Below are 23,799 nucleotides of genomic sequence, written 5' to 3'. Positions count from 1 at the left end.
CTCTCTCTCTCCCCATGGTGTCTGTGCTGGGGCTCACTCCCCCACTGGAGCTCTCTACACTAACCCCATTCCCTGCTCTCTCTCCCCCCATGGTGTCTGTGCTGGGGCTCACTCCCCCACTGGAGCTCTCTACACTAACCCCATTCCCTGCTCTCTCTCTCCCCATCGTGCCTGTGCTGGAGCTCACTCCTTGTTGTTATTGCTCCTCACTCACAATGGGTAGCGCTTGGCATGTCCAAACAAGTGTCTGTGAGGCCAAGGGAGAAGCCCATTCACCACCATCCCACAAACAGCATTAATATTTATATATTCCGGCCACAAAATATAGTCAATTCACTTGACACTATATTTTGTGCAGCGCTTTGAGATGCAAAGATTATTATTATTACTAAAGCCTCCCCTTTCCCCCGGCCCATGCAGAAAGGTTGGATGCAATGTCCTGCGGTATAGTCACTGATATGCTGGACAAACAGCGTACCATCCTGGACAGTGGGCTTGGGCTGAGTCAGACTGTCTTTGCTGAACGCACTGATCAGCTGGCTGGCAACAGAGAGACCCACTCCATAGGAAACATTTTCGACCGTCTCCACAGGAGAAGGTGCAGCGGGCTCCCAGAGCAGCAAATCATTTATCCTGCAACAGAAACAAGACATTAATCACTGCTAATACACCGGCTTCAATCCCAGCAATGCTGCACACTCACTTCCCATTCCACATACAGGAGCCTGGTACGGGAGAGGACATGGGTTGCAGAGTTCTGGATGATCTGCAGCCTATGGAGGGTGGAGTTGGAGAGGCCGACAAACACATGTTCACAAATTTCTCCTGGTGGGTGACTAGGATGTGACTGTGCATGTTTGTGTTTTACATTGAATTGCTGCAGGGAGAGAAGTAGGGGTTACAGGCTGCGGATTTGTCCTGTAACAATTTCCAGCACATTCAAGCTTTCAGCATTCAAGCACTTCCCATTCCGTTAAGAAATCTGTGAGGAAATCCCGCATGTTAGCAGCCAATGGGAGCACTACTCACCTGTTGTAGATCCTCTCGTAGAAGACTTTGTTGGGCAGCACAAGACTCACAGTCGGTAACATCAGCTCCAGCACATAGTGAGAGGTGCTCATGGTTCTGTCCTGGAACTGACCCATCTCAAACTGGTCTCCAGGCATCACCATCTGCAGAGAGCAGTGCTCCAGTCACACAGCATTCAGGAACTCCCCCACCCACAGCAGCCCCGACCAGTCACACCCACATCAGCCCCGCCCAGCCACACCCACATCAGCCCCGCCCAGCCACACCCACACCAGCCCCACCCAGCCACACCCACACCAGCCCCGCCCAGTCACACCCACACCAGCCCCACCCAGCCACACCCACACCAGCCCCGCCCAGCCACACCCACACCAGCCCCGCCCAGTCACACCCACACCAGCCCCGCCCAGCCACACCAGCCCCGCCCAGTCACACCCACACCAGCCCCGAACCATCACACCAGCCCCGCCCAGTCACACCCACACCAGCCCCGCCCAGTCACACCACACCAGCCCCGCCCAGTCACACCCACACCAGCCCCACCCAGCCACACCCACACCAGCCCCGCCCAGCCACACCAGCCCCGCCCAGTCACACCCACACCAGCCCCGAACCATCACACCAGCCCCGCCCAGTCACACCCACACCAGCCCCGCCCAGTCACACCCACACCAGCCCCGCCCAGCCACACCCACACCAGCCCCGCCCAGTCACACCCACACCAGCCCGAACCATCACACCAGCCCCGCCCAGTCACACCCACACCAGCCCCGCCCAGTCACACCCACACCAGCCCCGAACCATCACACTAGCCCCGCCCAGTCGCACACCACTCACACACGAGCCCCGCGAAGTTACACGCTGTGGGAATGTAAAAGGACTAAAATACGTAAAGTACAGAATGTCTAGACTATGATAAGATTAGGTTTTTTTTAAGCAAGTGTAGATAATTAGAGCAGAACCAGTGTCCTTGTCCTGTCCGCAAATGTACAATTAAACTTGTGATGACTGAATGTTGCTTGTCAATCAACAGCAAGAATTGTTTTGAGACATGAGGTGATCGCAAATAATCATGTATATAAACTAATGGGACTGCCCCATTGGTGGAGGGAGACTACCGACTCTTCTGAGGGATGTGCTATTGTATTACCTCTGGCTTTCCCTCTCCTTGCTGCAAGTATTAAATAAACTATATTTCTGAGCTAACTCTGTTTGTGAGTGCTCGTTTAATCCTAGCTATAGCGACTACATCCTGGGTTCGACAACGCCACTCACACACGAGCCCCGCGAAGTTACACGCCACTCACACACGAGCCCCGCGAAGTTACACGCCACTCACACACGAGCCCCGCGAAGTTACACACCACTCACACACTAGCCCCACCCAGTCACACACCACTCAATAATACAACGGGGTTCCTACTTACATCTAGGTAAACAGAGGCGTAGGGAGGGAAACTTGCCGAAGATTTCGCTCAGCCGAGAATCAAGCCCAGGTCTCTCGCTTGCGAGGTGAGCGCTCTAACCCCTGAGCTACAGGACTCCATACTACTGGCAGCCCCTCCGAGTCACACAGCATTTAGGTGTACCTCCACCCCTTGCCTGCCCCCACTACCGTCTGCGCTACCTCTATTGCTGAATTCTCTACACGCCTTCACGCTCTCACCTCCTCGTTTTCATACATGACTCTGCGAGAGGAGAAAGGCGAGGCTTCCTGTTTCCCCAAGTCACACACGTCCTTCAGAGAGTGACCTCCACCTTCCTCGTCCTCCAGCGAGTGACCCCGACCTTCCTCATCCTCCAGTGAGTGGCCTCCGGGCTCCTCCTCCTCGCTGGTGATCCGCTCCAGGATGGAGTGCACCGCGGTGGGATTCACCTTCAACACAACCCTAGTGTCAAGAGCAGAGCATCAGCACCCAGTCCAGACAAACAGCCAAGCTCCCTCCACACACTGATGCTGTATTCTATAGCACCCTTCCTGCTCAAAGTGCGTTACAATAATTCCCGTGAAGCACAGGAGCTATTTTTGTAGGTTATAGTGTCCAATAATTTGTGCACAGCAATGTCCTTCAAACAGCCACCAGGTGAATACCCAATTTTTATCTCTGGGGGAATGTTGGCCATTCTCCCTTCTCTTCCTTGTGAGTAATGACATGGGATCCTTTATGTCCACCTGAACAGCCTCAGGGACCCTGTTTTGACACCTGGTTTAATGCACATTGTATCAGAGACTCAGTCCTGAGTCTTGCCTCCTGGGGTACCCACCGTGGCCAGTCAAACTTCTCGCTGTCTGACGAGGACATGTCTCCGTCTGCGGCGTGTGATACTTTAAGAAACCTGAATGCTGGCGTCTCCTGGTCTTCCTGGAATTTCCCTGAAACACAGACACGTCCTTTAGCAAAGTGCAAACCCATCAGTGTGCGTCTGCTGTCTTACCCAATTATATACACACCCACTGCCCTGCCGACCACCACACCCACTGCCCTGCCGACCACCACACCCACTGCCCTGCCGACCACCACAGCCACTGCCCTGCCCACCACAGCCACTGCCCTGCCCACCACCACAGCCACTGCCCTGCCCACCACAGCCACTGCCCTGCCCACCACCACACCCACTGCCCTGCCCACCACCACAGCCACTGCCCTGCCCACCACCACAGCCACTGCCCTGCCGACCACCACAGCCACTGCCCTGCCGACCACCACAGCCACTGCCCTGCCGACCACCACACCTACTGCCCTGCCGACCACCACACCCACTGCCCTGCCGACCACCACAGCCACTGCCCTGCCCACCACCACAGCCACTGCCCTGCCCACTACCACAGCCACTGCCCTGCCCACCACCACAGCCACTGCCCTGCCCACCACCCACACTGCCCTGCCCACCACCCACACTGCCCTGCCCACCACCCACACTGCCCTGCCCACCACCCACACTGCCCTGCCCACCACCCACACTGCCCTGCCCACCACCCACACTGCCCTGCCCACCACCCACACTGCCCTGCCCACCACCCACACTGCCCTGCCCACCACCCACACTGCCCTGCCCACCACCCACACTGCCCTGCCCACCACCCACACTGCCCTGCCCACCACCCACACTGCCCTGCCCACCACACACACTGCCCTGCCCACCACACACACTGCCCTGCCCACCACACACACTGCCCTGCCCACCACCCACACTGCCCTGCCGACAATCACACAGACTGTCTGACATCAAATCCTGGTGGGAGCCAACTCTCTACAGCTGAATGTCAGCAAGACCGAGGCCCTCCTGATTGTCTCGCACCAGCACTTCCGCCCCACAGGCACTGGTCGCATCACATCTACGGATGCACACTCCACCTCACTGAGGCGTCTTGTTCAACCCTCGACTGACCTTTCTCCCCCATATCCGTGCCATGACCCGCTCTGCCTTCCCCCACCTCCGCAACATTGCCTGACTCCGCCATTGACTCACCCCTCAGGCCCCCTAAACTCTCATACATGCATTTGTCACCTCAAGGCTCAACTACAGAAACTCCCTCCTTGGCGGCCTCCCCAACTCTTCCTTCCACAAGTTGCAGATTCATAGATTCATAGAATGTTACGGCACAGAAGGAGGCCATTCGGCCCATCGAGTCTGTGCGGCTCTTTGACAGATCGTCACTTCCACTGACCCCAATCACCAGCTTTCTCCCCATAACTCTGCAAACCCGTCTTCCCCGATACCTGTGTCCAGTTCTCTCTTAAAAGCTGTTATCGAATCAGACTTCACTGCCCTTTCGGGCGGATCATTCCAAATTCCAACAACTCGCTGAGTGAAAACATTTCTTCTAACCTCCCCTCTGCTTCTTTTGGTAGATATCTTAAGACTGTGACCACGGGTCACAGACACACCCACCAGCCAGATCAGCCAGAACTCTGCAGCTTGTGTCCTCTCCTGCATCAGGCTCTGTGACCCCATCACCCCCACCCTCACCCGGCACCACTGGCCCCCCATCCCTCAGAGGATAGAGTTCAACATCCTCGTCCACACTTTCAAGGCCTCCATGGCCTTACCCCCTCCTACATCTCTAACCTGCTGACCCCCTATCAGCCTGTCCTCTCCCTCCGCTCAGCAGACTCCGCCCTGCTCCAGGGCTCCCGCCCGACCCCCACTACCATCAGCGGCCGGGCTTTCAGCCTCTCTGCCCCCACCCTTTGGAACTCCATCCCACAATCCCTTCCCCTCGCTCCCTCTCTTGCCTCCTTCAAGGCACGACTCAAGACCCTCCTTGTCGAACAAGCCTTCAGCCGTCCTCCTACTCTCTCTGCCCTCCCTTATCCCAACCCTGCCCCCCCACGCTCAGATCCTGATCCCTGACTGTTCAGCTCCTTGCGACATCCTCCCAACGTGAAAGGTGCTTTACAAATGTTGTTGCTGTTTGTTGCCCTGCTGACAATCAAACACACTGCCGAAAAGGCCTGACTCACATGCACTGCCTCCCCCCAGCCTGAGACATTGTCCTAATGGTTACGAAGGCACAGAATTGTGGAAAAATCAAACTCAGTCTGTCCTTTAGATTAAGAATGAATTTAGTTTAAGAATGAAAAAGAAATTTGCACCATTTTACATGTTCTTAAGCTGGACAACACAGTGTCTCAGGCTGTAGGCCAGGGAAGCATTAGCCGGGGGGGGTGGGGGAGCATTAGGGGGATCATTAGTTGAGGGGGCGCGGGGAGCAGTAGCCGGGGAGGAAGGCAGAGACAGGAGGTTTGTGTGATATAGGAAGTGCTGGCTGTCTCACCGAGTAGCTCCTTAAACGTCAGCTCCAGCTTCAGCTGCTCGTGGGACAAACTCCCACAGAACTCCGTCTTCACACCAGCCTCGCTGAATTCCAGGTGCAGGATCTCCTTCTGGAGAGATTTCTTGAACCAGGGCCCCCTCTCCTGGTCGGAGCGGAGGTCTGGGATGGGGAAGCGGATGGCAATCTTGAAGACGGGCGCGGTGACCTGGACAGATGTCCGGCGGTTTGCTGGGGACGCAGCGTCATCGCGGAAAACCTCGGTGAAGGCCCTGTGCTGCAACAGAGAGCGTGTGAGGTGTAAGCAGCAAATGAGCAGTAACCAGCGGTAGCCACAGCCAAGGTAACCGCTACAACCACCCCAGCTCCCACTGCGTGGCTATCACCTGCTCGGATTATTTTTTTAAATAAAGTCAGCTAAAGTGTTCGATGATTAGATGTTTCATGTATGTGCCTGTGCATACTGTGGGATTTGTTTTCCCCCTCCCGCAGTCCATCCCTGCAGGATTTTTAAACCAATTCAGCTACGAACGGCAGAGTTTTACTTTAAACAACGCAACAGTTTCAATCGACGAACCTTCTCATAAAACAGGATCTGTGAACTTTTAAAAGTCCTACGTGAAGACAAAATCCCTGCGTTACAGAATACTGGCGTGTATGTTCCTGGAAATCTTATATCTTAATCTTTTGCACATTTCTGTTTTCTCCATTCTTTTTACAGGAGGGCGTGTGTGTGGGAGGGAGAGGGCTGTTTCTGCAGCTCAGTGGTTAGAGCACTCGCTTTACAAGTGAGAGCCCTGAGTTCAATCCCCGGGGGGTCAGGGCGAAACCTTGGGCAAGTTTCCTGACTCCACACAGAGCCTAATAATAATCCCTTCAAAACAATACAATAATAAATTGGTCATTTTCAATCTACGATTGTTTGTGGGACATTGCTGTGCGCAATTGGCTGCCGCGTTCGCCCACAAATATACAGTCAATTCACTTTACAGTGTATTCTGTGAAGCGCTTTGGGACGTCCTCCCGACGTGAAAAGCGCTATATCAAATGCAAGGATTATTATTATTATTATTATTACTATTATTATTGCTCTCTCACCACCCGGTGTCTCCAGCTCAGCCAGTAACTGCAGACAGGAGGCCAAGTCTGCCCCAAGCTCCTCCAGCAGCTGACTAACTGTTTGTTACCCAGAGAGGGGGCTGCTTGTCCTCACCCATAGGAGTGCCTCCTCACACATTTCCAAGGAGTACATTGTTGTAACATGTCTCCCCAACCCTCCCAGCTGTGTGCAGCAAGCTGTAACCCCCACCCCGCAGCCCCGTTATCCCTGCAGTCACTCACCAGGCTGATGTGTTTGCTGAAGGAAGTGTACATGTGGGATGCCATCATCTCGCTAGTGGCCAGCCTCTGAGGCTGCAGCAGGGAATTCAGTCTGTCCACAATACTGATGTCCAGCTCCGAGTGCACCAGGCCCAGCTCCACCAGCAGCTCAGCCTTCTGGGGGGCCGCAGTCAGCCGCCCCTGACTGCCCTGTGACACAGCAAACACAGCAGCGTCAAGCATAGGCGAGGAAGCTGCACAGCGGCCGCCATTAACTGTCGTTCCCATCAAAACAGCAAGGGGAAGGGGGAGGCCTGATAGCCACTACTCAGCAAGCGGGTAACCAGAGCCGGTCACCGTATGTCATAGCGAGAAGCCAGGAGAATTTTACATTTATTCACATGTGGAAAACCCAACCCAAACCACTGCAATAGCTTCAAATCAGACAATACAGTATTACAAGTACCTGGACTCCACTGCGGGGGCTGTGCTTGTAGTGAATGTGCACACAAGGTGCTGGGGGCTCTCGGCTGCTCTCACACTCGAACCTCAGTAGCTGACAAAAGAAAGGGAGAGTTTCAGACTAGTCTATGCCTGCCAGCACACAGGCAAGAGCTCACCCCCTACACCCCCCACCCACCCCACACACACACAATCACCACCCACACACCACCATCACACCCAAGAGGTCACATACACACACCACACACATCACACACCACCCCTTCACCAGTCCCTTTGGAGTCGGAGAACAGAGGTTTCCTGACGTGAAAGGCACTATACAAATGTATAATTGCTGTTGTTTTGAAAACATTTGGAAGGATCGCTCCAATGAGGACAGTTGTGGCGAGTGATCCTGCGGCTCCGAGACCAAAACTCCCACCCCAGGAGTGGGGCAATCACACAGGGTAAAGGTGAGACACTGCTCAACACAGTGGCGCCTTGTTATCAACTGGAGTTCGAGGTTCATAAACTCCTAACCTCCCACATAGCGAGGCTACGATAGGTTTCCCTATCCTGCCGGCAACATGGCTCCCACATTAAATACAGGATCAACTTCCAGGTCATCAGGTTGCGGCTGACGTGGCTTCCCGTTTGCTGTGCACGTGCCCAGTGAACGGGATCCTCACCCCATTTGTTATAACAGGGTAACCTCGTAGAGAGGAGCCACCTGCATTCAAAGCCAAAAGCTTGTGATCCAAAGCCTCCTGCTGACCCAGCCGACTCTCTGGAAAATTGAGATGAAGCAGAGAGAAGCCAGCGAGACACCAACACAGAGCAGTGGGGTGTAGCAGCACAGAGTCTTAGTGCTGCTCACCTCAGTGTACTGTGGGAGGACAGTGCTAATGCTGCTATGTAATATACTAATAGCCAGTGCTGCTCACCTCAGTGTACTGTGGGAGGACAGTGCGAGAATCAATTGGGAAGAGACACTCCAGCAGTTCCATCCAATTGACAGACACGTCAGTGTTGAGGCTGCGGGAGCTGGCACCTCGACGCTGCTCGTAGCTCAGCTTTATACCAGCAGCAAACAGCCTGCGGAGCGCAACAGGAGATTATAGGCTTCACACACCACACAGCACTGCAGACCACACCACACAGCACTGCAGGCCACACCACACAGCACTGCAGACCACACCACACAGCACTGCAGGCCACACCACACAGCACTGCAGGCCACACCACACAGCACTACAGGCCACACCACACAGCACTACAGGCCACACCACACAGCACTGCAGGCCACACCACACAGCACTACAGGCCACACCACACAGCACTGCAGGCCACGCCACACAGCACTGCAGGCCATGCCACACGCCACACAGCACTGCAGGCCATGCCACACGCCACACAGCACTGCAGGCCACACCACACAGCACTACAGGCCACACCACACAGCACTGCAGGCCACACCACACAGCACTACAGGCCACACCACACAGCACTGCAGGCCACACCACACAGCACTACAGGCCACACCACACTACAGGCCACACCACACAGCACTACAGGCCACACCACACTGCACCTCAGGCCACACCACACAGCACTGATGGCAGTTTTGCCCTATTACAACGGATTGCAGGCTGGACACTCTTGTGGGGTGACTGTTACAAGGGCCTGCAGGCTTTACCTGAGATGATCGTGGGGACAAGCGTCAGCAAACGCGGGCCGCAGTCTGTGGAAATCCTTTGTTGCAAACTGAGCGGGGCTGAGTCCCTGCAGGCAGCTGAAGAAGTGAGTGGCCATCCTGGTCAGCGGGTCCAGCCTCAGGGTGCTCTCCGGGGGGGGCAGGGGATCAATGTGCAGCACTGACACAGACAAGCCGCCCACAGTCAGCCTGATCACTGCCTCAGGACGCCACTCAGCAGCACAGTGAGGTTTACAGGCTAGATCTGAAAGAGAAAACAAATCTGCCAATACAACGCCAGGGCTGCCAATCACAGGGCTATCAAACCTCTGGGTAAGGTACTTTAACGTAAATACAGTGGGATCCAGTGGGGGAGCGAGCACCAGCACAGACAGAAAGGGGCAAGAGAGACCGGGAATGGTGTTAGAGTAGAGAGCTCCAGTGGATACAACTGACTGAAATGACAAAGTAACAGAAGTTTATACACATGTCAGAGTTAGAGACAGAATAAACAAAAAGGGAGGGAGCATGAGGCTGGGGTACAATGTTAGACAGTAACTGTTGCTCCTCTCGTGTAGCCCATTGATGGCACTGAGCAGTGTTCCCCACTTACTGCCTCGTCGAAGAGGTCTCTGAAGCAACGGTGGTTCCCTGGTGTTATACAGCTGCTCCTTGGGGCCTCGGCCTCCCTGTCCAGCGGGGTCCAGGTAATCGTCCCACTGAAAGGAGAGGATTCAGCTGAGTTGAACGGAGGTTTCAGGTTGCACTATGTGCACTTCACATCTCTGCACAAAGATCAGCTGAATGGCCTCCCTCTGTGCTGTCCAGCCAAACACACTGAGTGCTGCTGTCACTGCTGTAGTGAGATACCAGCGTTTCCCTAACAAACACTCCGACGTGCCAGCTGTCAGTGCCACCCTGTACCAGGCAGCGCTGTGCCACACACACAGGCCCGGCCCCCCTCGCCGGCGCAGGCCCCCCTCGCCGGCGCAGGCCCCCCTCGCCGGCGCAGGCCCCCCTCGCCGGCGCAGGCCCCCCTCGCCGGCGCAGGCCCCCCTCGCCGGCTCAGGCCCCCCTCGCCGGCTCAGGCCCCCCTCGCCGGCTCAGGCCCCCCTCGCCGGCTCAGGCCCCCCTCGCCGGCTCAGGCCCGGCCCCCCTCGCCGGCTCAGGCCCTGCCCCCCTCGCTGGCTCAGGCCCTTACCCCTGCGCCGGCTTGTGGGGAGCTGGCCATCGAGTTGGTGTGAGTGCTGCTGAGTGACAATTCCAGGTCGGGTTCAGGTTCTCCCAGGGGAGGAAGTGACGCCACACTGTTTGACATCTCCATGTCTGCCATTGAGAAAAAGACTTCATCTTCTGCTGTGAGAAACAGACAGGAGACCTGCAGTCAGGATGGCTGAGGAAGACATCGCTCGTGCTCAGAGTATTCGAGGAGGATTAGTACAAACTGTAATTGACCAAATCTGTCCCAACCTGTCCTATCGACCATCGGTCACTCAATACAATAAACAAGTTTCACACCAAAGCCAATAGATGGGGAAGATGGAGGCTTGTTCTGTAATATTACCTATTTTGGGGTGTATATGGGGAGGGGAGGGGCTCCAAATCTCTGTTTCCAGCTGTTCTGAACTCCCACAAGCAGAGTCACTCCCCATCTCATCCAGTCCCATTCTCCACCCCCATCCTCTCCACTTTCCCTACTCTACTCCCTCCGAGAGTGGCTGAGCTTTCAGCCACTGCACCTCAGTCACTGGGGCACTGTCCTATCATCCCTTCCCTTGTTTCTTGTGTGAAAGGCTTTGAATCGTCCTCCAGCCATGAAAGGTACTGTATAATTTGTTGTGTTGTATGTGGCTGGATGAGTGGTGCAAGGCAGGTGCCAGTCTGTTCCCAGGTTAGTGTTTGCCACGTTACTTGTAACTGTGCCCTGCTCGGTGTGACTGTGAGTACGGGACACAGATAGACACATGAGGCTGAGCCATGTTAGTGACTGTGCACCATACCTCGGCTTGAAGTGGTTCGGACAGTCTCAGTCTCATAGTAGCTGTGCTCTGCTGAGACCCCAGGAGACAGCTTCTCCTTCTGTAGGTACCGGTTCAGTTCCATCTGAATCAGGTACTGGTCCTCCTGCTGCATTGGCCGATTCTTCCTGCCTTTGGATTCCACAACTGTTTGTTCCGAGCATCCTGAACAGCCAATCACAGTGAGCAACCACACTGCCCAACCAGCCAATCACAGTGAGTAACCACACAGCCCAACCAGCCAATCACAGTGAGTAACCACACAGCCCAACCAGCCAATCACAGTGAGTAACCACACAGCCCAACCAGCCAATCACAGGGAGTAACCACACAGCCCAACCAGCCAATCACAGTGAGTAACCACACAGCCCAACCAGCCAATCACAGTGAGTAACCACACAGCCCAACCAGCCAATCACAGTGAGCAACCACACAGCCCAACCAGCCAATCCCAGGGAGTAACCACACAGCCCAACCAGCCAATCACAGTGAGCAACCACACAGCCCAACCAGCCAATCACAGTGAGTAACCACACAGCCCAACCAGCCAATCACAGTGAGTAATTACACAGCCCAACCAGCCAATCACAGTGAGTAACCACACAGCCCAACCAGCCAATCACAGTGAGTAATCACACAGCCCAACCAGCCAATCACAGTGAGCAACCACACAGCCCAACCAGCCAATCCCAGGGAGTAACCACACAGCCCAACCAGCCAATCCCAGTGAGTAATTACATAGCCCAACCAGCCAATCACAGTGAGTAATTACACAGCCCAACCAGCCTATCACAGTGAGTAATTACACAGCCCAACCAGCCAATCACAGTAAGTAATTACACAGCCCAACTAGCCAATCACAGTCACTAACCACACACACAATCTGGCTCAGGAACTGGACTATGGACATTCACAGAGGACTGGCTCGAGAGGATGGGAGTAATGGGGAGAAGTCCTACACTTTAACACAAGCCTGGGGACTGACCTGGCAGCAGAATGGCACTGAGCATGTCCATTAGGAGGTGGATTTGTCGTGGGGACAGGAAGACGTTGATACACTCGATCAGTCCCTCCACATCCAGCTGTTGGAGACAGAGAAACTCACAGTCAGTCTCCGCATTGTTGCCCCACTGCAGTTCACAAACCAATACAGAATAAAAAGGATTAGAAACACAAAGTAAGACAGATTCTGATTTTGCCCTCCATTCCTTCATTTCTCCCCAGTCACTGGGCAACTGTGGCAAGGAGTCTACCTGGCCATCTGGACTCAGCTTTCATCCACTCCACGACTGTTTGTGGGACACTGCTGTGCGCAAACTGGCTGCCGTGTCTCACAACAACAACAAAAGGAGGGACTGCAGGATGGAGTTCCAGAGGGTGGGGGCAGAGTGGCGGAAGGCCAGCCCACCAATGGTGGGGCAAGCAAGGCGGGGGATATAAAGCAGGCCAGAGCCCGCTGAGCGGAGGGAGCGAACAGGATGGTAGGGGCTTAGGAGATCACAGAGGTAGGGGGAGGAAGGCCACGGAGGGCTTTGAAGGTGAGAACCAGGATCTTGAACTGTGTCCTCTGTGTGATGGGAAACCAGTGGGCGAGGATGGGGGTGATAGGGTCTTGGAGCCTAATGCGGGAGAGGACACAGGCTGCAGAGTTGTGGATGATCTGCAGCCATGGGAGGAAGGAGTTGGGGAGGCAGACAAGCAATGAGTTTGCATAGTTGAGCCTCGATGTAATGAAGGCATGTATGAGGGTTTCGGCGGCCTGCGCCGTGAGACAGTGGCAGAGCTCAGCCATGTTGCGGAGGTGGGGAAGGCAGAGTGGGTCATGGTGCAGATGTAGGGTAGAAAGGATAGTTGAGGGTCAAACAAGATGCCAAGGTTCTGGACTGGCTCAGTGAGAGGGATTGGGCGACCATGGACGGTGATGCTGGCAGTGCCTGAGGTGTGGAGGCGCTGGCGGGAGACAATCAGGAGACTCGGCCTGTTGACGTTCAACTGGAGAAAGTTAGCTCTCATCCAGGACTTGATCCTGGAGTCAAGGGTGGAGGCAGAGAGGTAGAGTTGGGTGTCATCTGCATACATGTGGAAGTTGACCCCATGTCTGCGGATGATCTTCACCCAAAACTATACAGTCAATTCACTTTACAGTACATTCTGTGAAACGCTTTGAGGTGTCTCGACGACTTGATAACGCACTATGTCAAACGCAAGGATTATTATTATGAATCTTCCCCCAGGTGCTCAAGGTGCCAGCTCCCTCCCTATAGACAAGCACCTGGTCACTGATCAATGCCTCTCCACAGCAGTGTCACTGTCCTGAGGAACAGCGCTCTGTGGAGGCAACAAGCACAACGCCATGTCCTTCCACCCAGAGAGCAAACACTGTGGAAAATCTCCTTTTTTAATGAAAGGCCCTTTTAACGATTTTGTGATCAGAAACAATCTGACCTTTGGCACGGGAAGTGCTTCATTCTGCTTCAGGGTCAGACCCAGCTCTATTTTCCCACCACAGCTGCCGATCTGCACAGGCTGGAAATGAACGGCACCGGAGGCTTTCCTGGTGAACTGTGGGTGTGGCTCGGAGACAATCTTGGGGTTCCAGCTCGGGGACAGCTTGGCCTCCATCTCCTGTGGGCGTAAACAACAGCAGATCAACCAACACAATGACCGTCTGGCTTCACCACCCGACACCTCCCTCCTTCCACCATGTGATGACAACAATAACTTGCATTTATGTAGCACCCCTCACTCACAGAGTGCTTGACAGTAGCAGAGACGACGCCGAACCAAGGGGAGGGGGAGGTGACCGTAGGCACGGTCAAATAGGAAGGTCTTCAGGCGCAACCTGAAAATGGGGAACGAAGGGAGGAAGGAGCAAGGCGATGAAGCAAAACAGTCGCTGTGAGTCTCCAGAATAAGGTTCTATATTAAAAAGAAACAAGTGCTCTCACCTGCATTGGCGAGGTCCTGGGCGACGTCTTTGCACTCTCAGGAAACTCGTGCCAGAAAAGCAGCACTCCACTTAGCTGCAGGTTCTTGTGGGCAAAGGCTGTGGGCTGGTGGACATTCACGTCTGGGCTTTCATTTGCAGATTCGTCGCGGTATTCAGTCCTACAAGAGGAAGAGAGGTTTGGGCAGGCAGTCGCACTATAATAGAGAAATCATTCACTCCCAGCAGCAGGCCCTTCGAGGAGCTGCCCCATGTGAAGGGTGCTCTATACGTGCAAGTTGTTGTAGCAATACCTCAAGAGCACAGCAGGGCCACGAGCTGGAAGCCAATGCAGCCACCCTTACACCACATTAGGGAAGAGCAATGCTTTATAATAATAATAATAATCCTTGCATTTGATATAACGCTTTTCATGTCGGGAGGACGTCCCAAAGCGCTTCACAGAACACACTAAAGTGAATTGACTGTATATTTGTGGGCGAACGCGGCAGCCAATTGCGCACAGCAATGTCCCACAAACAGTCGTAGATTGAAAATGACCAATTTATTATTGTTTTGTTTTGGAGGGATTATTATTAGGCTCTGTGTGGAGTAAGGAAACTTGCCCAAGGTTTCGCCCCGACCTGCCGGGGATTGAACTCAGGTCTCTCACTTGCAAAGCATTGTCAGATAAGACATTCAGCGGAGGTATTCAAGTGGATGTGATGATCCCTTTTCATCAATTAAAGAGAAGGGAGTCCCCTGCCCCTCACCCACCATATCCTGGCCAACAATCCATCACTTAAATTGGTTGTTTACCAATTGGCCGACACAACTGCCTACTGATAGCAATTCCCGGTGAAGTGTGATTGGATAGTGCTCCACTATCCTAGCTATAGGGTATCCTAGCTATAGGGTATCCTAGCTATAGGGTATCCTAGCTTTGACTCCCCCTCAACAGTCAAAGGGCACAGATCCCAACTGTCACCCTGACTGAGATCAGGTTACAGACTGTAACCTGTGCAGCTCATCACAACACCAGGGAGGTTCATTACGGGACACAGCCACTCACAGCACCAGCCTCTCCATTACAATAAGCCACCACTGCAGCCGGTTTATCACATAGCCTTTCCAAACAAACATCAGCCCAGAAAATTCTCCAATATTCCAATTTCTTGCCCTGCTGTCAGTTTGCTGATGTACCTCTGGATGCGGATTTCCAGAGCAACTCCAGTCTCTGAATTATCCGGAATGTGCTCGATGCGGAGAACGGTGTCTATAAAGGTAAGTTTAACTCTTCTCAGAACTGAAAGAGAAAGAAACAAGTCCTGAATACTTGGCATACACAGAAAGAGAGAGACAGACAGAGAAAGAGAGACATACAGAGAGAGACAAAGAGAGACAGAGACAAACAGCAACAAGAAGATTACATTTGTAAAGCGTCTTTCACGTCGGGGGGACGTCCCAAGGCGCTGGACAGAGTACAGTATTTCAGACCCGAGCTGGGGTCGGGGGGGGGAAGGGAGGGGAGGGGAAGGGGGGGTGGCCAATGGCATTGTCAAAGAGACAGACAGACAGACAGACAGACAGGCAGAGAGAGACCGACAAGGACAGACAGCGAGAAACAGATAGACAGAGACAGGCAGCGAGACAGAGACAGACAGACAGAGACAGACAGACAGAGACAGACAGAGCGAGACAGACAGAGCCAGGCAGACAGACGACAGAGACAGACAGACAGACAAGTGAGTGACAGAGACAGACAGACAAGTGAGTGACAGAGACAGACAGACAGCAAAAATCAGTCAGAAAGAAACAGCATTCCTAAACCCCCTGTTCAGTGAAGAGCTGCATACAGTGGACACAACAGATTCAGCGACAGCAAAGAGGGACAACAACAAAATTACATTTATATAGCGCCTTTCACATTAGGAGGACGTCCCAAGGCCAATATCACAAAGTAAAATACCAAGGCCCTCCTCGCCAGGCTCTCCAGCTCCATTATCCACAAATCCAACTAATTCAAAACTCCCCCGTCCTTGTAGTCAACTGCTTCAAACTCCGTACCCCCATCACAGCAAATCCCATCACACCAGCCCTCGCCAGGCTCCACTGGCTCCCTATCAGAATGGATTCAACATCCTCACATTTATGTACAAATCCCTTAATGCCCTGGCACATCCCTCTCTCTGACCTGCTTGCTCCCCATTCCACCACCCGCCGCCTATACTCAGCTTGCACTCGCCTCCTGCATGTCCCTCGTCCCCTCTGCTCCACCATCGGCTGCCATGTTTTCAGCCACTACGCTCCGAAACTCTGGAACTCTCTCTCTCTATCCCTACGCCTTACCCCTTTCACCTTCCTCCTCCCTCCAGCTTGGTGTCAGACTCCGCCATTGGTAAGTGCTCCGATACTGCCCCACGTGAAGGGCGCTACATAAATGCAAGCTGTTGTCGCAAAAACATCCCCTTGGAAATCACTTCCGTGCACAAGCTGAGTTTTCCCAGCACACTGGGTTTAGTGCCAAATTCACTATTTATCACACTTGATGTTCTCTAGATGCACCAGATGTGCCTGTCCCTTCTCCCAACTACAAACAAATCCCTCGTCACCCGACAAGCACAGCAATGATCAGAGTGGTGAGAACTGGGTTTGTGTACGAGATGCTCATCTGCACACTCAGGCCTTGATCTCTGCTGTGTCACTGAGTGTTGACGGGCTCTTCTCCCACAGGGAGGAAGAAATCCAGGGGCCACCTGCTTGCACCCTAGGCCCCCACAGCCCTCAATACTGAGTGGCACAAGGAAACCTCAGCCTGCGCTGCCTCATTACTGTGTACCACAGTGTGTTTGACCAACATTAATCGTGCCAGATCCAGTTTCTCTGACTCACTAAACACTTGTAATGGTCACGTTATATGACCATGTGGATAATCAATTATAATAATCCTAACATACATTAAGCGTGATATTCCTAAGATATCACGCTTTATCACCTGGCTGAACACATCTCAAAGCATTCCACAACAGTTACTGCAAACTGTGTATTTTGTGGGCAAGTGGAGTAGACAATTTCCCACAGAAATTTCCCACAAAAGGTGAAATGAATGACCAATTTTATCTCAGGGATTGTTGGCCAGGACACTGGGAGAAACTTCCCTTCTCTGTTCAAGTAGTGCTGATTCTCCCTTAAATTAGGTCTCGTCTCTCCGATAAAATCAGAGAGACAAAGCCTCAGTTTAACGTCTCATCTGAAGGACAACACCTCTGGCAAGGCAACTCCCAACCCACCCTAGCGCTGGAGTATCCACTGGAGTATCACTCTAGACAATGAAAGTCCCAATGTGGGGCTTGAACCCATAATCTCTTGATTTAGAGGTAAGCCAGGCTGTCATGTCATCCCAATAATAAGTCAACTCACTATTCCAGCCTCTGTTTCACAGCCTGTGGGGAGTTTTCACATTCACTAATGAGAGTAAAGTGGGACAGTCTAACAGCCAGGTTACGTACACTATTTACTAACCTGTTTCAATGGTCTCTGCAAACTTCTCCAGCCCCTCCAACGGCTGGGGACCCTCAGCCTGATCATCGATCAGTCTCTGGCTCAGACACTCTTTAGCCAGCTGCATGCTGTTCGTCATAAAGCTGGACCAGTACATGGGCTCAGAGCCGGACACTATTAGCAAAAATACAGCACATGAAGGGTTACACTGTCACCAAACACACCCAGAATAATACAATAACACAAGTCTGAATTAAAATATGGAATAGTTTCCACAAATGGTTGTTAAAGCCAGGTCCGCAGCAGCATTTAAGGGAGAATTGGATAAATATTTGAGGAAAAATGAAATTGCAGGGTATGGGAAAGAGCAGGGAATAGGGTTAGAGTAGAGAGCTCTAGTGGGGGAGCACGCACCAGCCCAGACACGTTGATACCAAATGGTCTCCTGTGCTGTAAACTTTCTACGATTTTTAACCATCATTGTCAACAAAAGAAATGAACCAGTGAAAGTCAAATTGCCTTCTCTTGTTGTCACCAATTTGCATGTTAAATATTCGAATAAATAGGCTCAAAGCCAGTATGTCGCCCACAAATATACGGTCGATTCACTTTACAGTCTATTCTATGAAGCGCTTTGAGACGTCGAGAAGACGTGAAAAAGCGCTATATCAAATGCAAGGATTATTATTATTATTATGTCTCAAACTCATCCCTTGTTAAAAAAACAAAAGTACAAGTCGAATTTTGACCTTAACCAGATCTGCAATCCCTCACCAAAGTGCATTCAATGTGGAATATTTAAGATTCTCTTCCAAAGAAGATTTTTGATATCCATGGTACTCTGCTTTGCCCTGTCAAATGGATTTCAACCTAACTGGTTTAACACTTTTCAGAGCCATTACCAGTATAGAAGATGGCCGTTTGGCCCATCGTGTCTCAAGCCAAGTGGCTCCAGCACTAGGAATCGGAGCCCAGAGGCGAGTTGGCCGTGACGATTTGGCCACATCACCGCATCTTTGAATGGAAAGAAGAGCGCAGTTCCTGACTTTTCACTGTGAGAACTCACCTATTCGAGGCCTGGGTCGGAACACCATCTCCAGTCCCTGTACCTCCACCGCGCAGTTTTCTTGCAAGAGTGAAGACCAGGGTATAGAAACGGAAATGTTTTGAATAAATCCTTCAATTATTTCCAGAGGAGCATCAAGTGAATCCAGGATTTCATTCAGGGACTAGAGCAGAAAAACACACGGTAAGTCATAGGAACAGGAGGAGCCCATTCAGTCCTTTGAGCCGGTTCCTCTATTTAATTAGATTATGGCTGATCTGTACTTTCAATTCCAATTTCCCGCTTTCTCCCCATATCCCTTAATACCTTGACCTACCAAAAATAGTCTGGCAAACTTTCCAACAATCCTAGATCTTTATAACACCGGGGTATCACAGTGTAAAATGAGACTAAGAAATGGTGGTCCTGTTTGCAGTGGTATATTACATACCAATGTTGCAGGTGATTTTCTAACCTGTGACTCCAAAAAACAAATCAATTACCCAGTATCCTGCTACTCCAACACTGATGAACCTCACATTAATAAATGCTCCATTCTGCTGTCCTAACGCTTACTCATCCATGTAAGGGGCCTGTGCCAGGAATCTGCTCCAATTCCCCCACAGCTGATTAACGCATGTTCTGGAGCGAGCTTCCCTAGCTGGCTGCATTCCAGCTAATAATAATTTGGTCACTCAATCCATGACTGTTTGTGGGGCACTGCTGTGTGGAATTGGCTCCCGTGTTTTGCCCCAAAATATACGGTTATTTCACTTGACAGTATATTCTGTGATAGAGCTTTGAGACGTCGAGAAGACATGTCTTCGGTCCGTCTCCTACCCCAATCCTTCCCTCCCTCTACCCCTCCTGATCCCAACCACCAGCTCGGTTGCGGATCCCTCACTGTCCAGCGCCTTGAGCCCTCCTCCTGATATGAAAGGGTTTACACAAGTATACTTTGTTGTGGCTGTGACTTGACCAATACAGGAGCCCTTACCGATTTATCCAGGGGCACCTGAGCGAGCGATCCGGTTCCCAGGTACAGATCCACACTCAGCTGTTCCAAACTCAGTTTCTCCTCCAAAAAGTGGTCGAGGTACCGGTGCAGCAGGTACCTGCACGCCCGCTTCTTTATCGACTCAGAGAAGGGCCAAGGCATCTTGTCAACGTGCGGCTCACAGCGGCCTCCGGGTGCCGGGGTTTACCTCAGTCCCAGGGACTGAAGGGAGGTGTGTGCTCTCGGCCTCGCGCCTTCACATTGCTTGTCATCTTCACTGTACTTCACTCCTCCCCCCCCCGGCCCGGGGTACAGACCCGAGCCTCCCGCTGGGACTGACGAGCTGCCCCCCTGCCCTCACTCGCCCCGCGGTGCGAGCTTGTCACAGGCCGCGAACCGCTGCAGCCGCCGCTCCAGGTACCGGCATCACTTTGCAGAAGGCGAGGGGTAAATAGGGCTGCGGCTCCCGTTTCCCCACTGCTTCACTCCGCCGTCCCTCGGCCCCGAGCAGCGGCGTTCTGATTACACACCGCCATTTTTGAGACAGGCACGGCGTCTGCTCAGTCGGCACTGTGACGGCTGGGAGCGGCCGCCATGTTTGATACTGGCGACAGTCAGGTCACTGCTCGCGCACTGCCCACTCAGTGTTTGGGCCTGGCGAGCATGCGCAGAGCGGAGCACCTCGCGCACCAACGGTCGGTTTCCAACCGCTTTTGTTTGAATTGTGCGGAGCTGAGAGCCTAATAACCGCCGCCCGCAAAACACCGGCACCGCCGCCCCCAGACCACCGGTAATGCTCATCCACCCTGTCACCGCCCAGCCCGCACCGACTGCCAGCCTCCTCCTCGCTCTCATACCTGCCCTCCCCTCCCCCTCACCCCTCACCACCCTCACCCTCCACACCCTCACCCTCACCCTCCCTCCTCACCACCCTCACCCTCACCCTCCACACCCCCTCACCCTCCACACCCTCACCCTCCACACCACCTTCACCCTCCTCACCACCCTCACCCTCCTCACCACCCTCACCCTCCACACCCCACCACCCTCCCTCCTCACCACCCTCACCCTCCTCACCACCCTCACCCTCCACACCCCTCACCCTCCACACCCCTCACCCTCCACACCCCTCACCCTCCCTCCTCCCCACCCTCACCCTCCACACCCCCTCACCCTCCCTCCTCACCACCCTCACCCTCCACACCCCCTCACCCTCCCTCCTCACCACCCTCACCCTCCTCACCACCCTCACCCTCCACACCCCCTCACCCTCACCCTCCACACCCCCTCACCCTCCACACCCTCACCCTCCCTCCCCACCACCCTCACCCTCCACACCCCCTCACCCTCCCTCCTCACCACCCTCACCACCCCACCACCCTCACCCTCACCCTCCACACCCCACCACCCTCACCCTCCACACCCCACCACCCTCACCCTCCACACCCCAACACCCTCACCCTCCCTCCTCACCACCCTCCCTCCTCACCACCCTCACCCTCCACACCCCACCACCCTCACCCTCCACACCCCAACACCCTCACCCTCCCTCCTCACCACCCTCCCTCCTCACCACCCTCCCTCCTCACCACCCTCACCCTCCACACTCCAACCACCCTCACCCTCCGTACCCCACCACCCTCACCCTCCGTACCCCACCACCCTCCCTCCTCACCCTCCATATCCCAACACCCTCCCTCCCTCCTCACCTTCCGTACCCCAACTCCCTCCCACCTAACCCTCCATACCAACCCCGCCACCTCACCCTCCATGCCCCTACCTCCCATTCCATACCCCACCCCCCCTCCCTCCTCACCCTCCATGCCCCAACCCCCTCCCTCCTCACCCTCCATAGCCCAACAGCTCCCTGCTCACAATCCACACCTCACTCCCTCCCCCCTCAGCCTCCAGTCCCCACCCCCTCCCTTGTCACCCTCCAGTCCCCACCCCCCTCCCTCCTCACCCTCCAGTCCCCACCCTCCTCCCTCCTCACCCTCCAGTCCCCACCCCCCTCCCTCGTCACCCTCCAAACCCCAGACGCCTCCACCCTCACTCTCTATACCTCACCGCCCCCACCTCATCCTTCATTCCAATCCCTCTACCTCCAAAACAGCCAAACCTCCCCACCCTTCATACTAACCTCATCTCACTTTCCATACCAAGCCCACCTCACCATCCATACCAACCCCACTTCATCCTCCATATCAAGCTCCGCACCTCAACCTCCATACCCCCCTAACCCTCCATACCCCCCACCTAACCCTCCATAACCCTCCCACACCCTCACCTCACACTCCATACCAACCCCATCTCACCCTCCATACCAACCCCCACCACCTCTCCCTCCATTACCCCCCTTCCCCCCCACCTCACTCGCCATACCCCACCTTCCCTCCCACCTCACCCTCCATACCAACCCCACCTAACCCTCCATAACCCTCCCCCACCCTCACCCTCCATACCAACCCCACCTCACCCTCCATACCAACCCCTAGCACCTCTCCCTCCATAACCCACCCGCTCCCTTCTCACACTCCATACCCCCACCTCACCCTCCATACCCTACTCAACCTCCCCTTCCACCTCACCCTCCTCCACCTCACTCTATACCCCTCCCTCCTCACCCTCCATACCAACCCACCCACCCACCTCACCCTCCTTACCCAGCCCCAAAGTACCCCACCTCACCCTGCGTACTCCCCACCTCACCCTCCATACCACCCCACCTCATGCTCCAAACCAACCCCCCTCCACACTAACACACCACCTTACTCTTCATGCCCCCCACCTCGTCCTCCATACCACCCCCACCTCACCCTCCATACCAAAGCCCCAACCTCACCCTCCATACACCCCACCTCACTCTCCATAGCCACCCACCTCACCCTCCATACCAACGCCCCTCCCTCCATACCCCACCACCACCCCCACCCCACTTCACCCTCCATACCCCCCACATAACCCTCCAGACCCACCCCCAGCTCACCCTTCATAACAACCCCACCTCTCTCCATACACCTCCACCACCCCCACCTCACCCTCCATACCAACACCACACCCTCCATACCCCTCTGCCACCCTCTCACCCTCCATACCACTCCACCCTCCATTCTCATACCCAACTCATCCTCCAAACCAACTCCCCACCTCACCCTCCTAACCCCCACCTCACCCTCTACACCAACCCTCTGACCTCTTCCTTCATATCCTTCCCCCACCCCAACTCACCTTCCATACCAGCTCCCCCACCTAACCCTCCATACCCACCCCCACCTCCATACCAAGCCCCCCTCAACAGCTTACCCTCCAAACCAATCCCCTCCACCTCACCCTACACACCACCCCCTCCACCTCATGCTCCAAACCAACCCCCCTCCACACTAACACACCACCTTACTCTTCATGCCCCCACCTCGTCCTCCATACCACCCCCACTTCACCCTCCATACCAAAGCCCCAACCTCACCCTCCATACACCCCACCTCACTCTCCATAGCCACCCACCTCACCCTCCATACCACTCCACCCTCCATTCTCATACCCAACTCATCCTCCAAACCAACCCCCCACCTCACCCTCCATATCCCCACCTCTCCCTCCTAACCCCCACCTCACCCTCTACACCAACCCTCTGACCTCTTCCTCCATAGCCTTCCCCCACCCCAACTCACCTTCCATACCAGCTCCCCCACCTAACCCTCCATACCCACCCCCACCTCCATACCAAGCCCCCTCAAAGCTTACCCTCCAAACCAATCCCCTCCACCTCACCCTACACACCACCCCCTCCACCTCACCCTCCTACCCCCCACCTCACCATCCTACCCCCACCTCACCCTCCTACCCCCCACCTCAACCTCCTACACCCCCACCTCACCCTCCACACGAACCCCTTGACCTCACCCTCCATGCCAACCCACCCAAGCCTAACCCTCCATAACCCTCCTCCACCCCTCACCTTCCATACCAACCCCCCACCTCAGCCCGTGCGGAATGCATTTGCCACACTAGTCAATCTATAACTGACGCTGTCACGACCCTAGTCAAAACTT

General features: G+C 54.3%; 2 protein-coding genes across 2 annotated transcripts in view; one reads left to right on the top strand and one right to left on the bottom strand.

The window, feature by feature from the left end:
* atg2a (autophagy related 2A) overlaps positions 1–20,292 on the bottom strand; it is a 41,390-nt gene extending 21,098 nt beyond the window's left edge. The window contains exons 1-19 of the mRNA XM_042337862.1: positions 19,748–20,292; positions 18,772–18,934; positions 17,727–17,879; positions 15,408–15,510; positions 14,227–14,386; positions 13,724–13,903; positions 12,264–12,360; positions 11,261–11,443; positions 10,462–10,616; positions 9,874–9,979; positions 9,264–9,525; positions 8,512–8,662; positions 7,593–7,682; positions 7,148–7,336; positions 5,810–6,083; positions 3,295–3,403; positions 2,696–2,918; positions 1,030–1,172; positions 479–633 (exon numbers count right to left, since the gene is read on the bottom strand). Of these exons, the coding sequence (XP_042193796.1) occupies positions 479–633; positions 1,030–1,172; positions 2,696–2,918; positions 3,295–3,403; positions 5,810–6,083; positions 7,148–7,336; positions 7,593–7,682; positions 8,512–8,662; positions 9,264–9,525; positions 9,874–9,979; positions 10,462–10,616; positions 11,261–11,443; positions 12,264–12,360; positions 13,724–13,903; positions 14,227–14,386; positions 15,408–15,510; positions 17,727–17,879; positions 18,772–18,934; positions 19,748–19,909 (3,058 nt within the window). The 5' untranslated portion in view covers positions 19,910–20,292. The remainder of the gene's footprint in view (positions 1–478; positions 634–1,029; positions 1,173–2,695; positions 2,919–3,294; positions 3,404–5,809; positions 6,084–7,147; positions 7,337–7,592; positions 7,683–8,511; positions 8,663–9,263; positions 9,526–9,873; positions 9,980–10,461; positions 10,617–11,260; positions 11,444–12,263; positions 12,361–13,723; positions 13,904–14,226; positions 14,387–15,407; positions 15,511–17,726; positions 17,880–18,771; positions 18,935–19,747) is intronic.
* A 34-nt stretch (positions 20,293–20,326) lies between these two features.
* The window catches only part of LOC103174502 (gsk3b interacting protein), a 5,124-nt gene continuing 1,651 nt past the window's right edge, over positions 20,327–23,799 (top strand). The window contains exon 1 of the mRNA XM_042338153.1: positions 20,327–20,442. Coding sequence (XP_042194087.1) covers positions 20,342–20,442 — 101 coding nt within the window. The 5' untranslated portion in view covers positions 20,327–20,341. The remainder of the gene's footprint in view (positions 20,443–23,799) is intronic.

This window comes from Callorhinchus milii, unplaced genomic scaffold, assembly GCF_018977255.1.
Source record: "Callorhinchus milii isolate IMCB2004 unplaced genomic scaffold, IMCB_Cmil_1.0 Scaffold9, whole genome shotgun sequence".
NCBI classification, from domain to species: domain Eukaryota; kingdom Metazoa; phylum Chordata; class Chondrichthyes; order Chimaeriformes; family Callorhinchidae; genus Callorhinchus; species Callorhinchus milii.
The sequence above is the reverse complement of the archived record's forward strand: the minus strand, read 5'-3'. Positions and strand labels throughout refer to the sequence as shown.